Raw genomic sequence first — 23366 nt, 5'->3', positions numbered from 1 at the left:
TTAACTGAAGGCTCCTGAAAAAGGGCTGACCACTGTTCTGCTCCATATCTTTTGCTTTATTATAATACTCTTTAAAAGATGACACTGCAGTTCAAGTCCAGAACCACTCTACAGAACAATGAATAGTGTTCACTGAAATTGCCATTCCTGTGAACTTCACAAAAAAACACAGCAGGAAAATTAAAGATACAGTACTCCAGACTGACCAAGTTTCTGCTGGCATGGAAATGAAAGAGGGTTCTGCAGCAAGAGGTCACTCAGGATCAAACTCTTAATTATGGCCATGGAAATGTTTCTTGATTTCTCTTTAAATCACTGATAGCTCAAACCTTTACCTGGGTCACTGAAATTTAGTATTTCAGCCAAAATAAGCTAAGAACTGAAATACTTGTGTAGACTGCTACTCTCCAAGAGGACCACTGTATCTTTAAATGTATCCTGGATGAAACAAAGGTTTTATCTACACTTGTTAAATTATTGCACAGACCATTACACTGACAAGTACATTATGAACCCATGGAATGTTACAGTCTGGCCTGGAAAATAAAAGCAGCATTATCCTTGAGGTCTCCACCAGGAGGGAGAGCTGGCCAAGCACTTCTTGAATTGTACTAAATATTAATAGGTTTCAAGACACAAATGAAACACTTTAAAATAATCCCTGACTCCCAGGATTATGTTTGGGAGCATTCTCCAAGATTTGCACTCTTTTGCAAGTGGCACTTAGTTTGATTTCTTGACATTTTTCCTGTCTCAGACTACCTGCAGGAATCCAGCTGCCCTGTATTTTCCAAAGTTGAAGCCATACAAAGAAATAAAAGCTTGGGTGACCAGGGGATTTGAACCAGCCATTGCAATGTCCAACTGGTGCAGCAATTTCACCTACTGCACATCTCCTGGCAGTTTGCTTGTAGGACTTCAGACTGTACTGCAGGAGGGGGATGGAAGGGGGGCAGAGCCCACGGTGACACCACAGCCCTGCCAAAGCACAGGCTCAGATCCAGGGCTGGATCCTCCCTCAGCCAGGCAGCCCCAGCTCCAGCAAACTGCACTCAATGCCTCTGCTCCTCATCAGGCCAAAAGGAGAATTAAAAAATAAAAAGTTTGATTCACACTTGCTCTGCAACTTAATGTGCAGAAATCTCCCAGCCACCTACTCTGAAAAAAAGTAAAATTCAATAAAACACTGTGTGTGCAAAAATAAATGCCCTCATTTTGTCCTCTTCTTTGGAAGGCATGATCACACATTCAGGCTCAGACAAGTCATTAAAAAATGCCCATTTGGCCATCAAACTGACCAGCTGGCACATTGGGTTTGTCTGCAGTTACCCTTCTGCCACTATATTGGTTTATTTGGAACTTCCAGGAACATCCTTCTGTCAGTTGTAGGATTTTGTTGCTTCCTGCAACACTGCAGAAAGAGAGACAACTGTTCTGTCCCTGTCTCTTCAACTGGAGGAAAAATCCTTACCCAAAGCTTCTGCTTGAGCAGGGCTCTGGCTGTTCGATTTAGAATATAAGTTTCAAAAGCTACAAAAATCAACAGAACAAATAAATGGTTCATGCCAATTGCGGCTGCAAGTGATTCATAAATAAACCACTTCTGTCCCAGGCAAAGCTCCCAGCTGAGGAGAACATGCACACAATCACTGCCACTGATAGAGTGGACTGAAAGATTCTCCTGCCATGAACCATTTCAGGAGATTTATGAAAGAGAAACTGTTAATAAACTTGTACAGAAGCTGAATCAGCTTCAGACTGGGCAGCAGCCACATTGACAAGGAGGCAACAGAGGTGCAAGCATAAAAAAAACAAAGTTATGTTTGACATGCAGCTAAGCTATGATAAAATTATACTTGGAACTGGACAAAAAGTAGAAAAAAAAACCTGTTTTAGTCAGGCTGTGACCTGCTGCCAATGGTACCACGAGCAGCACTGCAAACTCTCGTGCCTTTGGCACTTCCAAAGGGTCTGTGACAGCAGGGACACCTTGGGAATGGCTCAGCCTGGAGCTGCACTTGGGTCTGAGCAGCTCAGAGACCACAAGCTTCAGACCACACTCTCTCAGGAGAGGCAAGGGGGAAAAAGGAAATCCCAACTCTCACAGAACAGGGTCAGAGAAGCCTGGAAAAATATTCTGTTCACCATCTGAAAGATCCTAGTCATAGAAATATAGATTCAGGCTGTAAATAGAGCTATTTCTACTCAGACTTCAGCCTTTAAAATCTGCTGCTTATGAGGAAATGAATTTTGTTTCCTTTTTAAACTGTTGCTATTACTATCTGCTCAAAAACCTCTGTGAGGAGTAAAAGAAGTGGAGTGTTATTTAGGGTGACTGACACCTTTGGTTGGTTGCTGAACAAATTAACCAGTTTTTAAAGGAAAAGGCTTTTTAGATAAGTAATAGGATCTACAGGGTTCACAGAAAGAACTCCATGCTGGAAATACAGACCACAGAGAACATAATGATTTGAGTTTTCAAGCAAGCTGATTGTTTTCGTGCTGAGGGTACATTCACAACTCATCCCCCAAAATAAAATGGGATACCTATGACACCTGTGATGTTTAAAGTCACAATTCTTCTCTAGAAGTTATGGCTTGTGTCATGCAAAGCCATTTGTTGGGTCAAAACTGACACATAACTCAATCTCCCGTTCCAGTCCTTAATGCTGACGAAGAGTTTCTCAAGTTTCCAAAATAGTGTTTCTTTAACAAGATCCAGGAAGAAAATGTGGAGAAATATATGACAGAAACAGAGATACAGCTTGACACACTAAAGAATCGTTTGGAAAACATCTGATTAAATTAAATTTTACTATTAAGTCCAGACATTTACTTATCTTGAAAGGGGCTTGCTGCCAGGCTCTTTCCTCAATGTTCTTGTATTTTCCACCCATTTTTTCTTGCTGGAATTTTCTTTGTAATTTATTTTTTTGCTGCCAGGTTGCCAAACAGATGTCCAGGAGGACATAAGCAGCAGAAAGACTTTGTTTTTAACACCATTAATACTACACAGGTAGAAGGAAGGAACAAAGAGAAAAAAGAGAGTACATAAAATACTCAAATTGGGGCATGGGTGAGGAAGGAAAACACCACAGCTTTGCAATTCCACGTACAAACTCAATCCACTGAGTAAGGTGGGAAAATAGAGCCATTCTGGATATCCCTTAAGAGCTCAGGTCAAACCTGTAAGTTTACACAAGTAATTACCTAGTTCTAGATCCCTTCTGAATTCTAAAGGGGAAAAATAAGTTTTCACCTACTAAAAAAAAAATAATGTCATAATGTTTAAAAACAACGCTCCAATAAAAAATATGTTAAAGACCATCTCGAATTGCCAGACCTCCTGTAGTCAGAGCAATCCATAAGGCATTGGAACTTGATGTGTCCAACTGCAGCTTGCCCACTTAATGGCTGTCTTTCCAAGTCACACCCTGTCCTTTGTTTGCATTAAACACCCCAAATCTCAAATTAGATGAGGATTGGATGAACACCTATTAACCTACACATGCAAGGTTGTGCCATGGAAGTGTCCTTGCACTGATTTCTTTCCTTTAACAAGGAAGTTGCTGTAGCCAGCTCCAGTAGTGCAAGGAGAATATATTTATCACTAGCCTTAAAAAAGGGAGAGCCACCTTTATGTAAGGAAAGATTCAGATGCTACTTTTTTTTTCCCTATACCAGGGTAGAAGGAAGGAGAATGAATGGGAAGCACAAACAGATCAGAAAGGTCAGCCATGATACTCCAGGTGTGTGTAAAACTTCCTCCCCTCCATCAGCCAGCACAGCCTCCCCTCTCCCAGCTGTGCAGAGCAGAGTTCTAGAAGTCATCCCATGCATTTTTTGTTGCCTTAGGAGGTTTTCTGGTCTTGCTCTCCCCTCCTGTGCTCTCCCAGTTGGTCTCCCAGTTCTCCCAGCTGTCGCTGTTACTGTTCTTGTTGGAGACTGTTCCTGAGCCCCACACGTCCCAGCTATCCGAGCTCTTCTTCTCTGTGGAATTGTCCACATAGGTCCAGCTCTCACTGCTTGGAGATTTGTGAGCTTTTGGTGGATCTGAGTTGCCAAAGGTCTCCCAGAAGCTTTGATCTACAGCATTGTTCTGGTAGCCCTCCCCTCCACTGTTCTGGTAGCTGTCTCCCTCAGCTGGTCTTTTATGGGGTGGGAGGGAAAGGAAGGTAGAAATAAATTAGTTATGCCAAACATAACAGTAAAAATAAATGACCCCAAAGAAAACCATAATTCTACTTCTCTTTGCTAAAAAAAATTTTTTTAGGTTTTTCCTTGATGATAAAGGAAGAACTAAATATTGCTCCAAATGACGTAAGCTTGTTATCTAATTCACAGATTTTGTTAAGAGATTTAACAGGCCCAGGGAAAGAGAATGTACCTTTGAAGTAAGTTTTAAACTAAAATATCTGCACTACTTTGTTTTCAGCTTAAAAACAAAGCTAAATTGAATCCTTCCCTATTACATAGAGGAGGACTATCAGCAAAGACAGAGTAAGTTCTTAATATTGAAAAAACTCCTTTCACTACTATACTGCAGAGAATGTACAGGAGATAAAATTATGTGTTCAGGGATACAAAGCAAGAACAAGAAATTACCTGTCAGAATTATCATCTGGTTTGCCTGAAAAGAAAGTGGTGACATCTCTCCACCCCTTACTTCCAACTCCCTGAACCTAGAGGAAAAAAAAGACACTCCATTCATTTGGACTGAACCAACACTTCTGCCAAGTCCAACAGCAAAAGCCAGAACAAATTCCTCAACGTGTTCCCATAAATTAAACACATTTAACTCACAGCTCATTCATGTTTTTGATGGGCAGTTCCATGGTGAATATAAAGAACATACATTTGACAGCACTGTGCTGCTGGAAGAGGTGGGAAGTAGGTCAGGTTTAGCTTTAGCACCTATTGTTTTAACATCTTTTGAGTTCTCTCCTAGACTTCCTCGACAAAAATACTAGAATTAGCCCTTACATAAAATTAATGAAAGCACTGATGTTTTATGATTAATGTAACTTGTATGTGTATTTCAGTTGTTCCACACAGCTACTTTCACTCTGTTTCAACATTATTTCACTTCCCATGTAGAACAGGCCAAAAGCTGAGTCCTAGAATTGGATTAGAAATACAACTTCTTAAGTGACACCATGGAAGGTACTATTCTGAGTTAGAGGTAGGGTGAATAAATCCCAGAATTCAGCCTGAGAGTTACCAGGCTCAACACAGAACAGATAACATAATTTATTTTATTTTATTCAAATAGCACCAAAGCCTAAGACACTGAGCTGGTCTGTGGGAGAGCTGTGCTGACTTTCCCAGTGCTAGACACACATTCCTGGGTAACACCATGCAAGTCACCCCAGCAGGTGTGAGTTTGTGCAGGATTTCTGTGCTTGGCAGCCTCAGACAGCACTTACCACATCCCCGAGCACCAAGGGCAGCAGAAGGCAAAGGAGAAAGGTGCAGAGCATTAGCAGGTTTTACTGTACCAGTGCAACACAAGCTGTCTCCATATTCCCTCAGAGCTTTTCTCTGCTGTTTGTAACCACCCCATGTCCTCATTCAAATCACTAAGAGGACACCACCCTGCCTGTGCAGCTGCAAACACCCCAACAGAAGTGCTGCCCGCTGAAAATTCCACTTGCCAAATTTTTCTATTCAACACAAGCACACCAAAGCTGCAGTAGGGTTTTCCATTATTTTTCATAAGAATATGGAGACTGGCTTGACTTGCTTGGCCTCCTGAAAGCCAGGCAGGCCACCTCATACCTTGCTGGCCAACTGTGACACCCCCGTGGTGACCTCCTCAAATATTTTCCCCTCTTTCACCTATGTGGACCAAAACATTGGTAATTAGTCAGAAAACAAAGTATTACTGAAACCTCCAGACAAGCTCATTTGTGCTTAACAGCTAAAAGGTCAAAAAGCCCAACCCCAAACTGAATCAAAATAGATTTAAGTCAACACAAAGTTAAGAAAATTATATATGAAGTCTGTTGATCAATAGTGGAGTGAAGCTCAGTCCTTTGAGTTTGTGGGAATTTTCTGTGGCTATGAATCCAGTCTGAGGAAGGTATCACACCCAGTTCCCAGTTTGAGGAAGGTATCCTTTAAACACACTTCAGGTATCATTACACTACTGCTGAGCACAAAAACACCAGTACAAAAAACATCTGCAAACATGAAGCTTTATCAATATATTCTACTGCATATAAAGATTGTGTTTGGAAACTTAGCAGATCCCTTTTATTCTCTATCTTTCAGAGATTCTTATTTAAATATTAAAAGGGCTTTGAATTTTGGTGGAACACAATACAACAGTTACTTTTCACCACTTAATAAATGGCAGCTGTTCCAAAGCAAGTGACTTTGTAGAACCATATAAAGAATACTTATTTCATAAAGTAACACTTATTTAGAACTAACAGCACAACATCCTAAGGGAAATGGATCTCTCTTTTTCTAACACAGAATGCCTAATTTCTCATTAAATTGTCCTACAAAATAAAAATCAGCTCAAGGAAATGCACCCTAAAAATAACCCGGAAAATAATGCATCTAAGCCCTCTGAAATAAGCTGTGGATAATTCTAGGGAATAGAAAACCAATTAGTCTTCTCCTGTGGTTTGAAATGCCATGTAAAGAATGGTGAATTAATAAAGGCAATGGAAGAGAAATTAGTTTGCAATATGATTAAAACATTCTCTTCAAATGGCTCAAAGATATTTGAATTAAAATAAAGCTGGCAGGCAGGTAAAACACTAGGAACTTAACACTCCAAGATACAACTACTAGTAGATATAAATATGTATATATTTAAACAACTGATTTTATATCCCTTTAGGGTGCATTTTCCCCTTGTTCCATCTTCCATTATTGAAAGCCTATAGTCTACAAAATGGTATCTAACCAGAAAGAATGTGACAGACTCTGGTGGACATGAGAAAGTTGGGTGGAGTGAGTTTACCCTCATTAACATTTCTCTGGTAACAGCCTAACTTTTTGTTTGAGTTGTTTGATGTTTCCCCTTTACAGAAAGGCCCCCGGAGACCCTGGGCAGCTGTGGCAGGAGGAATCAACCACTCCCTGAGTGAGTTCAAGCATTTTTCTGCAAGTCATTTACTAGTTTCAAAGTTACCTTTTCCTGTGCAGGTTTGAGAACATTTTCATTTAATGTCTGACCTAACTCTGATGCCTATTTAAAAGCAAAACAAAAACAAAGTCAGTTATATTTTCTTTTTTAAAAAAACCCAATAAAAACCCACAGCCAACACCTTCTGCAGGCTCATTTCTCAGCAGTATCTCCAAAAACACAAGAAGCCTTTAGCTTTGATTCATACAAGCAGAATGAGCTGAAAAGCACACACAGCAAAGTGCTGCAGGAGACATTAAAAGACAATAAATTAAAATGAGATACACAAGGCAATAGATGCCCAGAGCCCAAGCAAAGTCTGACCTTGCACTGGAAGCAGAAGCAATGGTGCAACCAGCTAGTTTTGAGGATGGGCCCCTTGCTAATGCCTGCAGCTGCATATTTGGAAGAACTGTTCTCATCCCCCCTTATTTTTCCATATTAATTAAAGTACTTGTAGAATTAGATCTTTTTGGCTGATTTTCCCATAATTTCTCTGTCTCATAATGCTCCAATTATCATCTGTTACTAAGAGCCCAAGTGTTTCTGTGCAATACACAAGAGCCAAAGCTGTGACAAAAGACTTGCTATTTTCTTTAAAGCTCCAGGTTTGCAGGGAGAAAAAACAATGAACTTCAGAATCTGTTGCAATTCAGAACAAGATGCACAAGGATATTGTACTTCAGAGGCAGTTTACAAAAATGTAAGCCACAGTCTAAGTCACAAAATTACTTTCCTAAGGCAATGCTGACAAAGACAGGAGGTTTAGAAGAGTTTGAAATAATTCTTTGCCCTACTACCACAATAAGCCTTTGACAGATTTAAACTTTCTTCAGAACTGCTATACCATACTGAATGCCTCCAGAATTATCCTGGTTAATCCAAAAGGGCCAATATGCCAGGCAATTAGGCTAAATTTCCTAATGGTTCATATTTGATTACTATCATTGGTCAGAGTGTGAGCCTTCACTCATGTTCCTCCTGGGAATGGAGCACCTTAAACATCTTTCCTCCACAGACTCCCAGGTGTCTAAGAAGCCTTTCCCTCAGCCACAGCATTCCCAGGATCTCCCCTTTTCCCAGCCATTATCTCCAGTACTTCTACTCCTTATAGGATAAAAATTCTTTGAGGAGCAAAGGCAGAAGGAAATCCCACTTTCACCTAATGAGAAACATGAATGCAAATCCCAAAGGGCTTGTTACCCTTGGAAATGAGGCTACATAGTGTTTAAGAAAACCGAGAAAGGGGTGTTCTCACCTTTGAAAAACCCTCTGGAGTCTACTGAACCCAGCAAACTGTTAATGTTCTAAAATAAATAGTGTAACACACCCAGACTAACAGTTCAGGTGTCCAAGTGGAGTCACTACTAGAATGAGGAAGAATTCTTATCTGATCCTCCTTACTCAACCACATAATTGTTGTAAATGTGGAATGGAAAGGTTTGGGTACAACTGTATTTTCATCTAAATCTTCATTTTTCCTTCCTATTGCTGAATTTAGGACAGCACTCTAACCACCATTACAAACATTTCACTCAAGTGTCTGCCTTCCAGCTACACCCAGCTGTTGGCACATTCCTGGGGCAGACATGCAAACAAAAATCCTGAAATCATCAGAGCATGGACAGCAGCACAGTCAATTTTCAGACAGTGCACAGCTTGGGTATCTCTATCCAACTTCACAAATTTTAAGTAGGTTTGAAGAAATGTTACCATACAAAACACACAACATTATTCTAAACAGGTTTGACGTAAGGCAGAAAAAGAAAAGACAGCTCAGGAGCAAATGCACATATTCAGCACCAACAGACAAGGAGTCCATGCACAAGAACAGATGTGAGGGTGTTACCGGCTCTGGCTGCTGCTTGTAGCCCCAAAACTTTACCCAGAGAGCAAAAGAGAAAAGAGCAAGGAAGGTAGAAGCAGCTTTTAGAAAAAAAATTGGCAGCATTTTTTCAGGCAAGTTAAGTAGCATGAACCTTTTCCAACTTTCAACATCTACTGACAAGACAAAGTGAAATGTCTTTGGCTACTGGGCCCCAAATACACTTTTAACCAATGCAGTGCATAAAAAATATGTTAAATCTGTTCAGCAGAAGTTTCAGGAACAAAATTTAACCTTCAGTAACATAGCTCAGACTCTAGAGCACCATGTTGCTGTGGTCCTTGTCAGTAGAGGTGATGAGCTTTTACACTTAATATTATATTTATTAATAATACTAAACAAAGAGCAGCTTCTAAAAGGAAAACTGCCAGAGAGAGTGAAGAGGAAGACCTGTAGAAAACTTAATTTCTCTTAAGCCAAGCAGTAAATACTTCAAAGCTTTGAAATAGGAAGTTTGGGTGCTTTAACAAGACATTTTTGTTGCAAACATGCCAAAGTTTGGCCATTTGAAGGATTAATATCCCAGTGCACAGACCTGTCTGAACACCAGCACTGCAGCTGCACACTGGTTTTGAGCAATACTTTCTATGCCTATCAGAAAGCAAAGCAGACTAATGCTGCAAATACACAAGTTATAGTTCATTTAAAACTCCTGAACCATCTATAAATATTTGCATCTCACTCAGAACCAGGCAAATTAAGAATCCCATTATTTTATACACTTTTACATTTGAAACTTTTCCTTGCAGACCTATCTTGCTTATGTCAGAGCTCTGTGTAAATAGGTCTGACTGTCTCTGTTTTAACCCCAGTTAGATAAATTAAATCCTTTTGTTACTGCTACTTTTTAAAACACACCCAAGCTGATTTATTAATGATATTGAGCAGTTCACATTTGTAACATCTTATTAGGCTTTAGCCATGGGAAGATAGCTTGCATTGTATTGTATCTACTTCAAGCTAGACCACATTTAAGATTCAGAGAAGTAAAACAGGGGTGTGTTAAGTTTGCAAGCTCTGCAGCCTCTCCAATACATCCAACAGGAACAAACAGCAGACTATCCCTGTTTATCTCTTGCTTAATTTGATCACTGCAGCTGATTGCAATTCCCATGGAATTCAAAGCTAGAACTAAACACTACTGTGCACCATGAAGGAAAAGCACACTGGTCTGTTGATGATCAAATCTAAGTCAATTGGTGCAAGCAAACAAATGGCACTTAAAGACAATTAGATGAGTAAGAGCTAAATCTATAATCACCTTTTGACTTGCTTGAGATCCAAATCTGGTAGCCTGTGAAGAGAAACAAATATATGCAGGTTTACCTGGAATAACTCCTTTAAAAATCAAAGATATACATTTAGAAATGCTGCATGGTCCTCTCCAAGGTAATCTGGCAGAATTTCACAATGAAAAGAGAATACCCATATCACCATCTCTGGCAATCCACTGCTAACTAAACCCCATTTTATTTACTTACACCCTCTTTAGCAGCTGAGGCAATTTTGCTTGCTCCAGTTGTAAAACTGCTCCATCCCTTTAAAGAAAGCAAGAAAGTCATTAGCTACATGTGAATAATAACAGCAAATAGCCAAGTTTCCATTAAAACAGATTAACTTAAGTCAAAATGCTCTAATACATGTTGTCCTGTAGTCCTAAGAACTACCTGCTACTGAGAGAAAAAATAGAGCCTCTCATTTAACTGAAATATAGTGATGAACTTCCAGTATTTGTGTGAATTTGAACAAGCCAGGGTGTTTCAGATGTTACTCTGCTAAAAATGGCTACAAGTGTGGGGAAAAATCAACCCATGCAGTGGAAGGCAAATTGTTTTCCTCACCAGGATGCAAGGAACTCAGCCTCCCAGAAACACAGGATTTCAGAGCACACTGCAGTGTGTGTCTGTGCTCACATGAGGGCATTCCAGCCAGGACATTCAGGGGGATCCTGTCTCAAAGACTGGCTCACAGGAACAGTGCTCTCCTTGGCTGTCTTAGCTCATCTGCAACACACTGCAGAAGTACTTTCTAATCTGAACTCTCTGGCCTAAAAGCTGTGAGATACCTAGAAAATATTTAGCTGATCTATACCAAGCAGCCTGTGGGATCACCTGGAATATGGTGATCAACCTGTTCAAAGGCTCAGGCATTACCTATCTCTGATAAGTACCAGTGAAATGATTTATTTATTTTTAAATAAACAGTGGAATCTGGTAGGGGTATCTAGGCCAGTGAGGCTCTACAGAGGCTGTTGGCCACTAGCCTTGGTAGGATACCTTATTGTATTTCCAAATTACTCCAAACCCCAAATATTGTTCAGCACTGTGACTTTGCAGCGTATCAAAGCACCAGCATGGCCCTGACTGCCTCTGATTTTATTCCCATTTTATTTCAACAATGCATCTTTCACTATCTCTACTTGAATCACGACAACTGTTCAGCCATATGCTGTTATCTCTTCACACCTTGTCACAAGTATTTCAAATGTTTTCATCACTGCTCAGGGCTTCTGGCACCCACATACACACACATTTCAGTTGTTTTCCTCTGAACATTCCTAATACTGTTAACAGATTTAGAGCTATTCCCTACAGGTAACTACATTTTTTTCCTTCAGCCCTGTTGATTATTATTTCTTAATCCATTGCTATATCCTCACTTATTTCTATGAAGTGATACCAGACATAATTCTTAAGTTCTGCTCAAGTTTCTCCATTTTGCCTTTTAAAGTCCACCAGTATCTTCTTCACTCTTTGAGAATACAACCAGTACTCTGCATCTCTCCATATCCACCTGCAGTCTTTAGTTTCTCCTCTCCATTCATATTCTCTCATAACAGGGGCTAAACCAGGAGAAAATAGTAATTCAGAAAGCTCCAAGCAATTCCTTACCGAGTACAATGAGGACATGGCATTATTCAGGAAGTCATCCTCTTTTTTGGGAGGGTTTACTGTGTTCCCAAACCCCACGTAGCGATTCTCTTGGCCACTGCCACAGAAAAAGGAATAAACAGTACCTGTATCAGCATGCAGCCATTAAAACCACTAAACAAGAACTGACAAGCCTGGAAGAATGACAATTGTTTTTGCACCTGGAAAAGAAAGTCCTGCAGCACCCAGCACCCAAAATACAAAACTACTCACTTCATAAAAACCAAGGATCCACTGAGGAATCCTAGCACAATACAATTTCCTCTGTGCAAGCTAATGTGGTCATAATGATTCTTCAGGTTTAACAGATCACTGACATCAGAAAGCTGAGTAAATCCTAATAAAGTGATATATGAAAATGAGAAAAGGAATGAAAGAAGATCTATAAATGCCTCTGTATAATTCAATATACTCTATATAACAATCATAACTGATTGTATGTAAGGTACAACATACAATCAGAATTCCCTGGTTTGGAACCCACCACAAAAATATTTGGAGTTACAAACTTTTTTTTCAGTGCTTCAAACATTTTGTTATGCTAGAGAGAGAGGCACTCAGAAAGTCAGTAAATATTGCATTACCCTTGGTAGGAGCTGACATCATCATTTAACCAGTCTTCAAAAGCCTTGTCAGAAGAGGCAGTTGCAGTCTGAGATTGTCCAGCAGAACTGAAATAAAACATTGAAGAATCAAAGCCATGTTAAGCAAAATCCACTAGCTCAGCAGTGCAGCTTGATGTATACACCATAATAAAGGTTAAAAATTGATTATTTATTTCATCTATCAAGAAGGGAACTCTAATGCAACCACTAAAAGGCATGAAGCTCTTGTTCCTTTGATTTACAACTGCTTTTGCAGTTAACTTGGATCTTTAGTGCACAGAGTAACAAACACATACAAAAGCAGAACAACAGAATTGCTGTGGTACAGAGCTTTGATGCTCCCCTGGTAATTAGCACCAGAAGGGAAAAGTCTGTTTCTTTTTCCCTGGCATCCAATCCCAACTGGCACAGCACCACAGTTAAGGTGAGGATGTCACACACTGCCTGTGAGTGACACAAATGTGCAATTTCAGGTGCACCACAAGTCAGGAGAAAACAAGCATGGCTTGTGCCCTGCTCTTGCTCACTTCTCTCTGCCATGGTTTAAGGCTCAGGTGCAAGGGTGGGAATTATTACAAAAACAAAGTCCTGTTACCTCATACTCCATAACTCCAGCTTGTTCAGACACCAGCACCAACAGAGCAGACATTAAACCATCAGGTTTTGATGATGTGTCTGTATCTGCTGCTGTATCTGTACCAACATTAAGCAAGCAGGGCACGTACCGGTGAGCAGAAGACAGAGACATTTTAGGCTGAGGTGGGGTCCAGTTCCTGGCAGGAGAAGTTTCAATGGACCACTCCTTGCCTTCAGCTACTGTAGCTACCTACAACAGCCACAATAGTCAAGAATACTAAGTCAGACATTTCATACAAATTATAAACTGGTTCTGTAACATGAGGACAATTTGCTGCTGGATCAATTAACTTTTTTTCACAAGAAAACAATTTTTTTTTCTGACTCCCAGGCTGTGATGTTGAACAATGAAATAGAAAATGAAACAATTTCCTCAAAGAGGCAGATTTGGTTTCAAGAAGAAAGACTGGATTAGTGAAGAGATAGAAGCTTATCACAGAGTAATGGAAGAAGAGAACTACATTGTGATTGTATGTTACTGCATACACTAAAGATTTATCAAAAATCACTTTAGACAGAACTGTACAGGTGAAGTAGTGAACTGCAGTGAACTAAGACAGCTCCACTAAACAGCTCCAACAAATGCAGCACTGAAAATCAGAGCTAGCTCAGCTAAATGCAGAAATGAAAATTTCAGCAGAGAACTCTTACAAGACTTGGGAGGAAGCACTCTAAGACCTTTAGGGTCCCAAGAGGGCAGTCCTGGACTGTCAACTCTGAGGTACCAGACCACTGGGATACCCTTGGGCTAAATTGGAAAGTGCTACCCAAAATGAGGAAGTTAGTCCAGAAAAGCTCCTGCCTGACCAAGACACTCTTTTCTAACCCCACCTTATCTCCCTGGCAGGACAACATTCCTTTTCTCTTCTGCCCAATACTTGAGCCATGAACTCATCCAGGTTTACATGAACTCTTCCAGGATTTCACTCTCTCACATTTACCTTTCCAGGAACCACTGCAGAGGTTCAAAAAACTGCAACTTTCCCTCCTTTCAAAACCAAGTGCTTACAAAGCACTTTGATATTTTCAGATCATAGGGGTGAGGACACACCTAAAACTGAGCTTACCTGGTCTCTAAACAGAGCTGCAGCTTTGCTGTTGTACTTCTCTTGCATTGTCCAGCATGGATCATAATCATCTTGAGATTCCAAGAACTGTCGGAATTTGCTGTTACCTCCAGCCTTCATTTTCTCCAGCTCAATATCCTTCCACTTGTCCATGGTTACAGAACGCACAAAACTGAAAAGCATGTTAAAAAAAAAAAAAAAATTAGATCACAGCTTGTTACAATTTCCTGCTGTATCAACAGTGTCTAAAAAAAAAGCTTATTAGAACCTGTCTCAAAAGTTGAGAGTATAAACATGTTAGAGAACACTCTCCTAGTACAGAAAGACAGATCATGATAAGAAGGTGGGCAGATCCTCACTGAAATAAGCCAAAATCATGTCATTTATTGGCATTTAAAGGAGACAGTCAACAGAAGGCAAGTTACTGAAAAAGCAGCTTCTTTTAAAGTCCAGAAACTAATCTAACCCACTATGTAACAAACTTTTCCCATACTTCACTCTGCAATTTTCTTTTTGTCTATTATTGTGCATTTTGACAGCTGACTCGATGATCTTAGAGGTCTTTTCCAACCTTGGCAATTCTATGTTCTCATGTCAGAAATTTCATCTTTTCTTTCATGCCACAAACAGAACAGTTCCAAATGTTCCTTTCCTATGCAACTTCTACTCACTAATGAGCTCCAAATCACCCCTGGAAAAGCAAAGCATGTACTCCTGAATGGCCTCCTTGCTTTGATGATTTCCCTCCTGGACTTTCTCTCCTCTGCTCATCTGAGGAACTGTTCCCTGTTTTGGCCCTATTATATACACACTGTGAGTCTTCAGCACCCAAAACAGTTCTTATTCCACAGACTCCCATCTCAGCTAAGCATGGTTGCTGGAAAACAACAAAAGCTATCATTTGTATTACAAAGAAAAAAGAAATCTCCTGAACAGAATAAAGCTATTTTTTAGACTATTTTTATACCCAACTAGTTACAGACAAGGCACAGAGAGCAAAGCCCACTTTGGAGAGGAGCATGAAGCCAAACTGCCAGTGAAATGTTGGATTTAAGACATTCTATACATTCCAAACCAACACATGCTGTTCACAGCCATAGTGCACCCTGAGTCCAAGGTCTGTTGGAAAGGCTGACCTGAGGTGAACTCCCAAGCCTCTGTGTTTTCCTGAGCACTCCAGACAGATCCAAATTCCATAGGTCACACTCACCCACTGGGGGTTAAATGCACCACATTCAAAACAGACCTGTGAGAAAAAAAAAAAAAAGTTATCTCTGCAATCTGCTATCACTGTCCATGGCAAGTTTTCACAGCTCATAAAGGCAAATCATCAAAACATCACACACTGAAAATAATTTCAGAAGGAAGGGTTCTTAGTGTTTGGAAACACCTTCCCTGACATCATAAAACTCATTCAGGTATTTATTTATGCTGCTTGGATTATAAAAATTACTGCACCATCTACCAAAAACCAGTAAGAAAATACAGACAAGCAAATGGAAATTACTATGCAAAGAATTAATTTTGATTTCATTTTCATGCCTTGAAAGAAAGTAACCAAACTGAATTCTTGAGGTTTCCTTGGCAAAATAAAAATGCAATATTTAAAGTTTTGAACATTTTTTCAGTCACACTACAATTTGGCAGTAAATGGCAGCAGATCTAAACAGAATTTTTTCTTTAGAAATAGCTTTATTGCTCATACAGTGCAACAACTTTTTGATCAGATTCATCACTCAAGACTTAATGCATTGATAAAATAAAACTGAATCTTTCCAAGGACTATCACATTTAAGGAATAATCAAGCTACTTGAAATGGACCATTTAAATATTAAGTTGTGCCCTAGACACCACTTGCTGAAAAGACCCCAGGGTTCCAGAATTACTAGAATACTTGTGCCAAATATGCAGCAATGTATTGTAGTGCATACATGAGATATCCAAATTTCTATGTGAGCATTAGTGAGCCACAGCACAAAGACAACAGCAGCTGCAGCAGATCCCAGTGTACATCTGGAGTAGGTAAAAAGCAAATTCAATTCTACAAAACTGATCTAGATATCATAATTTTCTCACATTGTTCTCATCTTGTGCTCTGACTTCCTTGAGGACTTTCCTTGTTCTTGGACTTGCCATGATTCTGCAAAAGGAGAAAAAGAAGAAAACTAAGTCATGATCGTGGATTTGATTTTGGTAGGATGCTCAGTACCTCACAAGCACAGCTCTGTGACAAAGAGCCTGGAATCTAAACCACTGACTCACAGCCAGCTGCAGAGCAAAAACAGAACACCACAACCTTATTTTTCCATCTACTTTGAACTCTTGGGGGGATTTATTCATCTTAACTCCACCAGTGGAAAGGTGGAATTCAGTCATGGCTGAAAGGTGGGTGTGGGGTGATAAACACAGGAATTCTTCTGTCACAAATGGTACCAAAACAGACTATACTGGTTCCTGTCCCAGACCCATCCACCACTCCTCACAACATCCATGATTCCACAGGATCACATGCACACAAGTCATCAGACCTAGGAAAATAGCAGGAACTCTTACACTTCAGAGTGCAGAACACGTTACTCAAACAGCCCCTTACGAGATGAAACAAGAACTTGTAATTTTCCAGAAATACTGAGTTTGTTTGTCAACTGAATCCTGAAGAAATTAAGGCAATTATTTGGACCTTTCACACAAAATAGAATTGTAATTCAACAGGCACATCTTGCTGGCAGACCACATCATCTCACTCTAATTTTTATGACGCAGAAAACAGCAGGGAGCAGTGTCAAGCTATGGATAAAATTCACATTAAGACAAAAAATGTGATTCATACACAGTACACAGATTGGAAAAACCCAAAATACACAAAGCACTCATGAATTGAAGAACTGTAGTGTAGGGTGCAGCATAAGGTTGCAATTTAGATAAAAAATAAATTCCTAGTACCAACTAATAGCATCATATTTAAATTAACCTTAAATAAATAACATCTGTTCTCCTTTTTTACTTCCTCTCCATCTTATCATTTCTACTCCAGAAAACAAACTTCTAAGATGTAATAAAAGGCAGAAGTCACCATCTACTATATGTCAAGCTCACTGGCCAGTCAAGACACAAAGTATAGAACAGCAGGTTGATATTTTCACCAAACACTGGTGTGAGAGGCAAAAATGCCTTTATGTAACTCTCTGACACTGGTTCACTCTGCTATTTGACTAAATAATCCAAAGTCCTTAGAACATAAATAAAATTAACAATCTCACATTAAATTTAGAAGGGAACTGATTAAGTGTTGCAACTGCCACAGCCCTAGGGGATGGAGGGAGGATGTATCCTTAAATAAAGGAAGGGTGTTTAAAAAGGTAAAATGCTACAGGCAAGGAAACATTGCATTTGTATGACTGACATCAATTTAGAAATCTCTAAAGCAGGGCAGTACAATAAATAGTTCTGTGCATCACCAGCTAAGATAAAATGACTCAGAAAGGAAAAAGCTCAGTTTTGTGTTGCCACTGCCAAAAGCAGGTGTTTGTAGCAGAACTCACTGCCTTTTATCTAAAGCACCTATTCCTCTGTAAATCTTGTTGACAAATGCTTCGTTCAGTGGAATTTAAGGGGCAGTGTTTTCACTGATGTTTAGAATGTGACAGCCTTTTAGCCTTAATTACTTTGTATTAGGCAAAACCAGGTAATTGTGATAAAAGTGTTTTAGGCTCAAAAGGTGAGTAGTAGTGGTAGCAAGTAGTGATGAATAAAATCTTCCTGTCCTCCTGTATTAAAAAAAAAACTGAACACAGTTTTGTCAATAATCTAGTGAGAATTGTGTAACTTTCAGAACAGGAGAATGAAAGTGTAGCAAACAACCTCTCATACAATGAAAAACACCTTTTCCAATAGCATTTCCATAATCTTTAACCTTCCTTAACTTACTCATGTGCATGTGAGCAGGGAGGGAGATAGCACTAAAAGCATTTGCTTGTCCTAAATAACAACCATAAACACATTTATTTACATGACTCCCAGTCCACATCTTCAATTCCACTCCTTGTCCCTGGTGAGATAACAGAGAATTCTTCCTCTGCAGTACAGAAATTAAGTAAATAACTCAGCAGGAATAGCCAGACAGACAACAGTGCACCCTCTGGGCCCTCCTCTCTGCCATTATTGCTGCTTTATCTTTGCATGTCAACACTTCTTCCCCAGAAATGAATTTACCCAGCATCTTCCTGTACATTACTGACAGCTTACAAGGCCCCTCTCTTTGGCTGGATCAATCCTCTAATCCCTACCCTTCCTTTACCATTTTTGCTCCTTTTTCCCAGGTTTTCAATCAGAATAACCAACACAGACAGCCTACATGCAGAGGCCTTCCAGCCTCCATGGCAGATGAGCACTGCTGGAGCTGAACAGGAAAGCCTCTTCCCACTCCAACTCTGCACATGCCAGGAACTGTCTACAAAGCAGAAAATACCACCCATCCTCCAGCAACCAACATCCAGCCTCCTCCAGTGTTTATACAAGAGTTTCAGAACTCCAGCTCCAAGGTGACAGAGGAAGCAATTGCTTTTGGTTCTGCTATAAGTACCTTTTTTTAAAACAAAAACTGAAAGACTTTGCCCAACTGCAGTCGGAAGATACACCCATTCCACAGGCACCAAGCTCCCTGCCCAAACCACCACCTCTGTCTGGTGGAAAGGCAGAGCTTCATCCACACCATGACATCCAAAAAAAGGATGTCAAAAAGAAAACAAAGGCACCAGCTTTTCACCTCCTTCTCCTCTACCAAAGCTTTTAGAAACAAAGCACAAAGTAAAAATGTCATGTTCTAAGCTTTCTAATACATAATGTCTTTAGAGATGCCTAGTTTACTTCTAATAATTTTCCCTCAAAGTTTTAAGGGTTCAAATTATCATTGATTACCACCAAAAAGCAGAGCTCTGGCAGCTGACTGATATAACCACTGTGCTGTTTAAGTTTCATGACTAAATACAGAAGAAAGAAGCCACTTAAAGAAATATACATAGTTTTGATCTAATAGAAACACACATAAGCAGTGAGGACAATGTTTAGTTACAGAGTAAGTTTCCGTTGAAGAATATAAATACTTTTTACAAGGGTTCCAAAGTGGAAAGAGACAGCTTCACACAGATCAATCTCACACTCTTATTTCCCAAACAATCTGTTCCCAGAGCAAAAAACTAGATGTACACCTTATGCGTTTTCTGGTTATGAAATTTTTAGTTTGCTAAACAAGCAAAAAGGCAGAAGTGGACTAGAAGTGGAAATAATACATGACAGAACTTTGCTCCTCTGATTCAGCAGCAAATGCAGCGCCGACCTGCGAAGGGCTCTGCAATTCAGCACGCGAGGAGACAGCGGGTGACGTGGCCTGCTGACTTCGTGCTCCTGAAGGCTCCCTGGGAACCCCACCAGCGCTAAAAGGCCACAGAGGCCGAAGAAACCTCTGGAATGACACACTGCGCCCATCTCCATGGAGCTGGCACGGCTCTCCTCCACAAACACATCAAAGGCCGGTGCATACTTTAAAGCGGCGCAGATTCACACTCACCCGTCTCACCCTGGCAGGGCCGAGAGAAGGGCGATTCCTCCAGGCACACCTGCGCTACCCGGATCCAGCGGCGTCCTGCAGCCTCCCTCAGAACATGGCCCGGTTCCGCCGAGCCCTCCGGCCTCTGCTTTCTAGGCAAGAAAATAACGCAGAAACAGCTGAAGAGCGGGCAGGCAGATGCCTCCTGCCCACCAAGCCAGCCTGGCACCCGCACCTCGCCCGCCCTCGGCACCGTCCTGTGTGACAGGCGGGGGCCGGGCCCGAGCGCCGCCACCTCAGCGCTGGGCCGGGCTGGGGGCACGGGCACCGCCAGCCCCGGCGCGGGGAGCCGCGGGCACGGGGACGCACCACGAGCCTGAGCAGCACTGGTCCTGGTCCCGGTCCTGGTCCTGGTCCTGGTCCCGATCCTAATCCCGATCCCGATCCCGATCCCGATCCCGATCCCAATCCCAATCCCAATTCCCGAACCCGACCCCGGCCCGGTCCCGGCCCGGTCCCGCCCGGCGCCGCCGACGTTGCAGAGCGCGAGGCATTGTGGGCGCGCGGCTTAACCCGCTGATGGCCGGGCCGGGCCGGCCGAGGCGCCCCGAAAATTCCCGATTGTATCGAGCTCCCCGTGCTCCAGAGAGTAGTTTGGGGGGGTTTGTTTCAACCGGGCAAAGCCGAAATAAAGCTTTAAAGCGGACCTGGCGCGCTGCGCTCGGTGCGGTGCCACGCTGCAAAAACACCCGGGGTTTATGGCTGAGGGGAGGCTGCCCGTGCGGGTGAATTATATGGAATTACGTGTTTTTTTTCTCAAACACTTATTGATGTGAGGGCTTTCAGATGAGCTCCGTGTTGTCCCAGGCTGGGAATAGCAGATGGAGGAGCTGGTTGGATCCCCAGGCCTCCCCCAGCTTCACAGTGCTGCTGTGGGCACACCTGGGGCCCTGCGATGGCCTGGGGCACCCCAGTCAATATATGGAGAATCTAAAGCTACTGAGGAGCATCCAAAGGAGGCCACAAGGATGAGAAAGGGTCTAGGAAAAGCCATTCGAGGAGCAGCTGAGGGTGCTTGGCTTGTTCAGCCTGAAGGAGACTGAGGGGATACATTGAGGTCTGAGCTTCCTCATGAGGAGCAGCTCCCATCTCTGCTCTGTGGTGACACAAGGGAATGGCTGAAACTGGGCCAGGGGAGGGTTAGGTTGGATGGTACAAAAAGGTTCTTCCCCCACAGGGTGGTTGGGCACTGAACAGGCTCCCCTGGGAATGGTCACGGCCCCAAGGCTGCCAGAGCTCCAGGAGCTTCTGGACAATACTCTCAAGGACGCACAGACTGAGATTTTGGCATTTCCTGTGCAGGAAAACCCCTGTGTAGGAAAAAGTCCGAGTTGGACTCAATGATTCTTGTGTGTCCCTTCCAGCTCAGTGCTTTGTCTCCAGAGATCTCAAAGGTGAGGGTGAATCGGACGGGAAGAGCACCCAGGGCTGCTTTGTGGTGTTTGGCAGCACGAGCCAGACAAGCACATTTATGCTATCGCTAACTTCTTTTTAATCATCAGCTGTAGGCACGGGGCAATGATTTAGTGTTTACATCTGAATCCCACAGAGACAATACGCTGCTCATTTCAGTGCAGCTCCTAGTCTGGCCTCTGTACTTAATAAGTAGGCTATTATCTGACTATCAGCTCACGGGAGATTAACAGGAGCCATTTTCATTACCTTTAATGGTGGCTACACAGATAATGCCCTCACGTCAATGAGAAGATAATGGGCCCTTAAGTGTGCGTGTGTAAGGCCGACAGAGGAAGGGGTATGAAATATAAAGCAAACCTGGTTTAAATAATTTGCTTTTCCAGTTAAGAAGAAACTAATCTCTTCTCATAAGCACCATCATTTTCTGGTAAACGTGAACCAACAGGTAATGAGGTTCCCATTACACAAATGCTGTGTTACGGGGTCTAATGAGCATATTAATCTTTGTTTTTCCATATAATTGGTAGATAATCCAGGGATATGTGTTGGCTCTGCAGTGGTTCTGGATGAATGTGTGTGCTCACAGCCTGAGCCAGGAGTCATCCTCAACCCCAGACACACAGTGAGCAGAAAAGAATCACCTACATGAGGGCTGCAGGATGGGGCTGTCTGGTGTGCAGTAGGAATGAAGGGATGCCACAAACATTTGTCTTTCTCAGCAAGCAAATGAATGTGTGCCATTCCTTGGCAAGTCCAGTTTGCACCGTTCCTGGAATTTGGGATGGGTGCATAGCTCTCTCCCCATCTCTGCAATGCATGGCAAATGTCTATTCTGAGATAATAGATAATGCCAAGAAGAAACATTTGCAAAGGCAGCCAGCACTGCCTCCCCTACTTGTTCCCTTTATCTGCTTATGAACTGTTTCTAGCCTGAGACTAAATGACAAATATTTTTAGCACAATTGCCATTGTTATAATTGTTATGCCCAATGTCAAGAACATATGAAACATGATGATAAGGAGCAAATTACAGCATAAAATAATACAAGGCAGGCACAGTATCCTTGAGCTGTTTTCCATGTTGAGATTTTCCAGATAGAAATCATTTTGCTTGGCTTCAAAAGGACAATATGCCAACATGTAAAGGTCAGTCTGATTTGAGAACACAGAAAACAGCTAGAGCCAAATTCTGCAGAGATTTCATGAACAAGTTCACCATAATTGCAGTGAAGAAGACTAATAGCCAGTGGAAACTTACTAAGATAAGCTACCTAGTGTGCAGTTTTGCTTGTAAGTTAATGATTTTCTATGATGATTTTGGAACTTCTTTGGGAAAAAAAAAAAATCTCTGGAATAGGATTTGAACCAAAGAGCATTCATTTTCACTTTTTTCCTGTTTTGCAGATTTAGTAAACCCTTTCTAATCTATTAATAAGACTAGATTTGGGTTATTAAATATTGCAGTCCCTGACATAAATGAAGCAGCATTATCACTCCGTTTAAATCACACTTAAATACCTGAAAAATTCTCTTCTAGAACAGCTGACAGGCTGAGCTTCAAATATTAAAGGCAAAAGAGATACCACAAAACCCTGTTTGGACTTGTTTACTGATGCTGATGTGGGCTGAATTACAGCCCTCACTAGTCGCAGCACTTGTCATGGACCGAGAAACTGTGAATTTTTATTGCCTTTTCCCCTCCCAACACACATGAGATGAGCCACAATATCAGGATGTCACAACACTTAAATTGAGGGGGAACAAGAAGAAACGCAGATCCCTTCTTAGATAAATCTCGTTAATAAATCTGAGGAGCAAGCAGCGAGGAATGGACCTGTTTGCATGATAAATGCCACCACTGGAGTTCTGCGTTGTCACTGTGTGTGACTTATGTAACTGTGTGAATAAAGTACAGCCATGAATGTAACACAGACCTGTGTTTGTAACTCAGAGCTGTGTCTGTAAGTAATAATTACTGTGTGAGTAATAATGCAACCCCAAACTCAGCCCTTCTAGCAGGACAAGACCGGTTAATTGATGGGACTACACCCTTTTCCTGCAGGGCTTTTTGGTACTTCTG

General features: G+C 41.4%; 1 protein-coding gene across 3 annotated transcripts; it reads right to left on the bottom strand.

The window, feature by feature from the left end:
• Positions 1-35: 35 nt before the first annotated feature.
• On the bottom strand, positions 36-20459 carry ARFGAP1 (ADP ribosylation factor GTPase activating protein 1). Of its 3 annotated transcripts, XM_056507718.1 has the most exons (14): positions 20180-20456; positions 19832-19962; positions 16342-16405; positions 15401-15510; positions 14265-14436; positions 13287-13387; positions 12541-12627; positions 11918-12014; positions 10508-10564; positions 10288-10320; positions 7148-7204; positions 5779-5838; positions 4606-4682; positions 36-4148 (listed from the first exon to the last, which is right to left on the bottom strand). In XM_056507718.1, exons 3-14 carry the CDS (start codon positions 16399-16401, stop codon positions 3821-3823), a joined length of 1239 nt encoding a protein of 412 aa, XP_056363693.1. In that variant the 5' UTR covers positions 16402-16405; positions 19832-19962; positions 20180-20456; the 3' UTR covers positions 36-3820. The 3 variants fall into 3 exon arrangements, with proteins under 3 accessions (XP_056363693.1, XP_056363694.1, XP_056363695.1); XM_056507719.1 differs by lacking the exon at positions 7148-7204 and having other exon boundaries at positions 20180-20459; XM_056507720.1 differs by lacking the exons at positions 5779-5838; positions 7148-7204 and having other exon boundaries at positions 20180-20459.
• Positions 20460-23366: the final 2907 nt, after the last annotated feature.

Source organism: Oenanthe melanoleuca, chromosome 20 (assembly GCF_029582105.1).
Source record: "Oenanthe melanoleuca isolate GR-GAL-2019-014 chromosome 20, OMel1.0, whole genome shotgun sequence".
Classification (NCBI taxonomy): domain Eukaryota; kingdom Metazoa; phylum Chordata; class Aves; order Passeriformes; family Muscicapidae; genus Oenanthe; species Oenanthe melanoleuca.
This window is presented reverse-complemented; position numbering and strand designations above follow the sequence as displayed.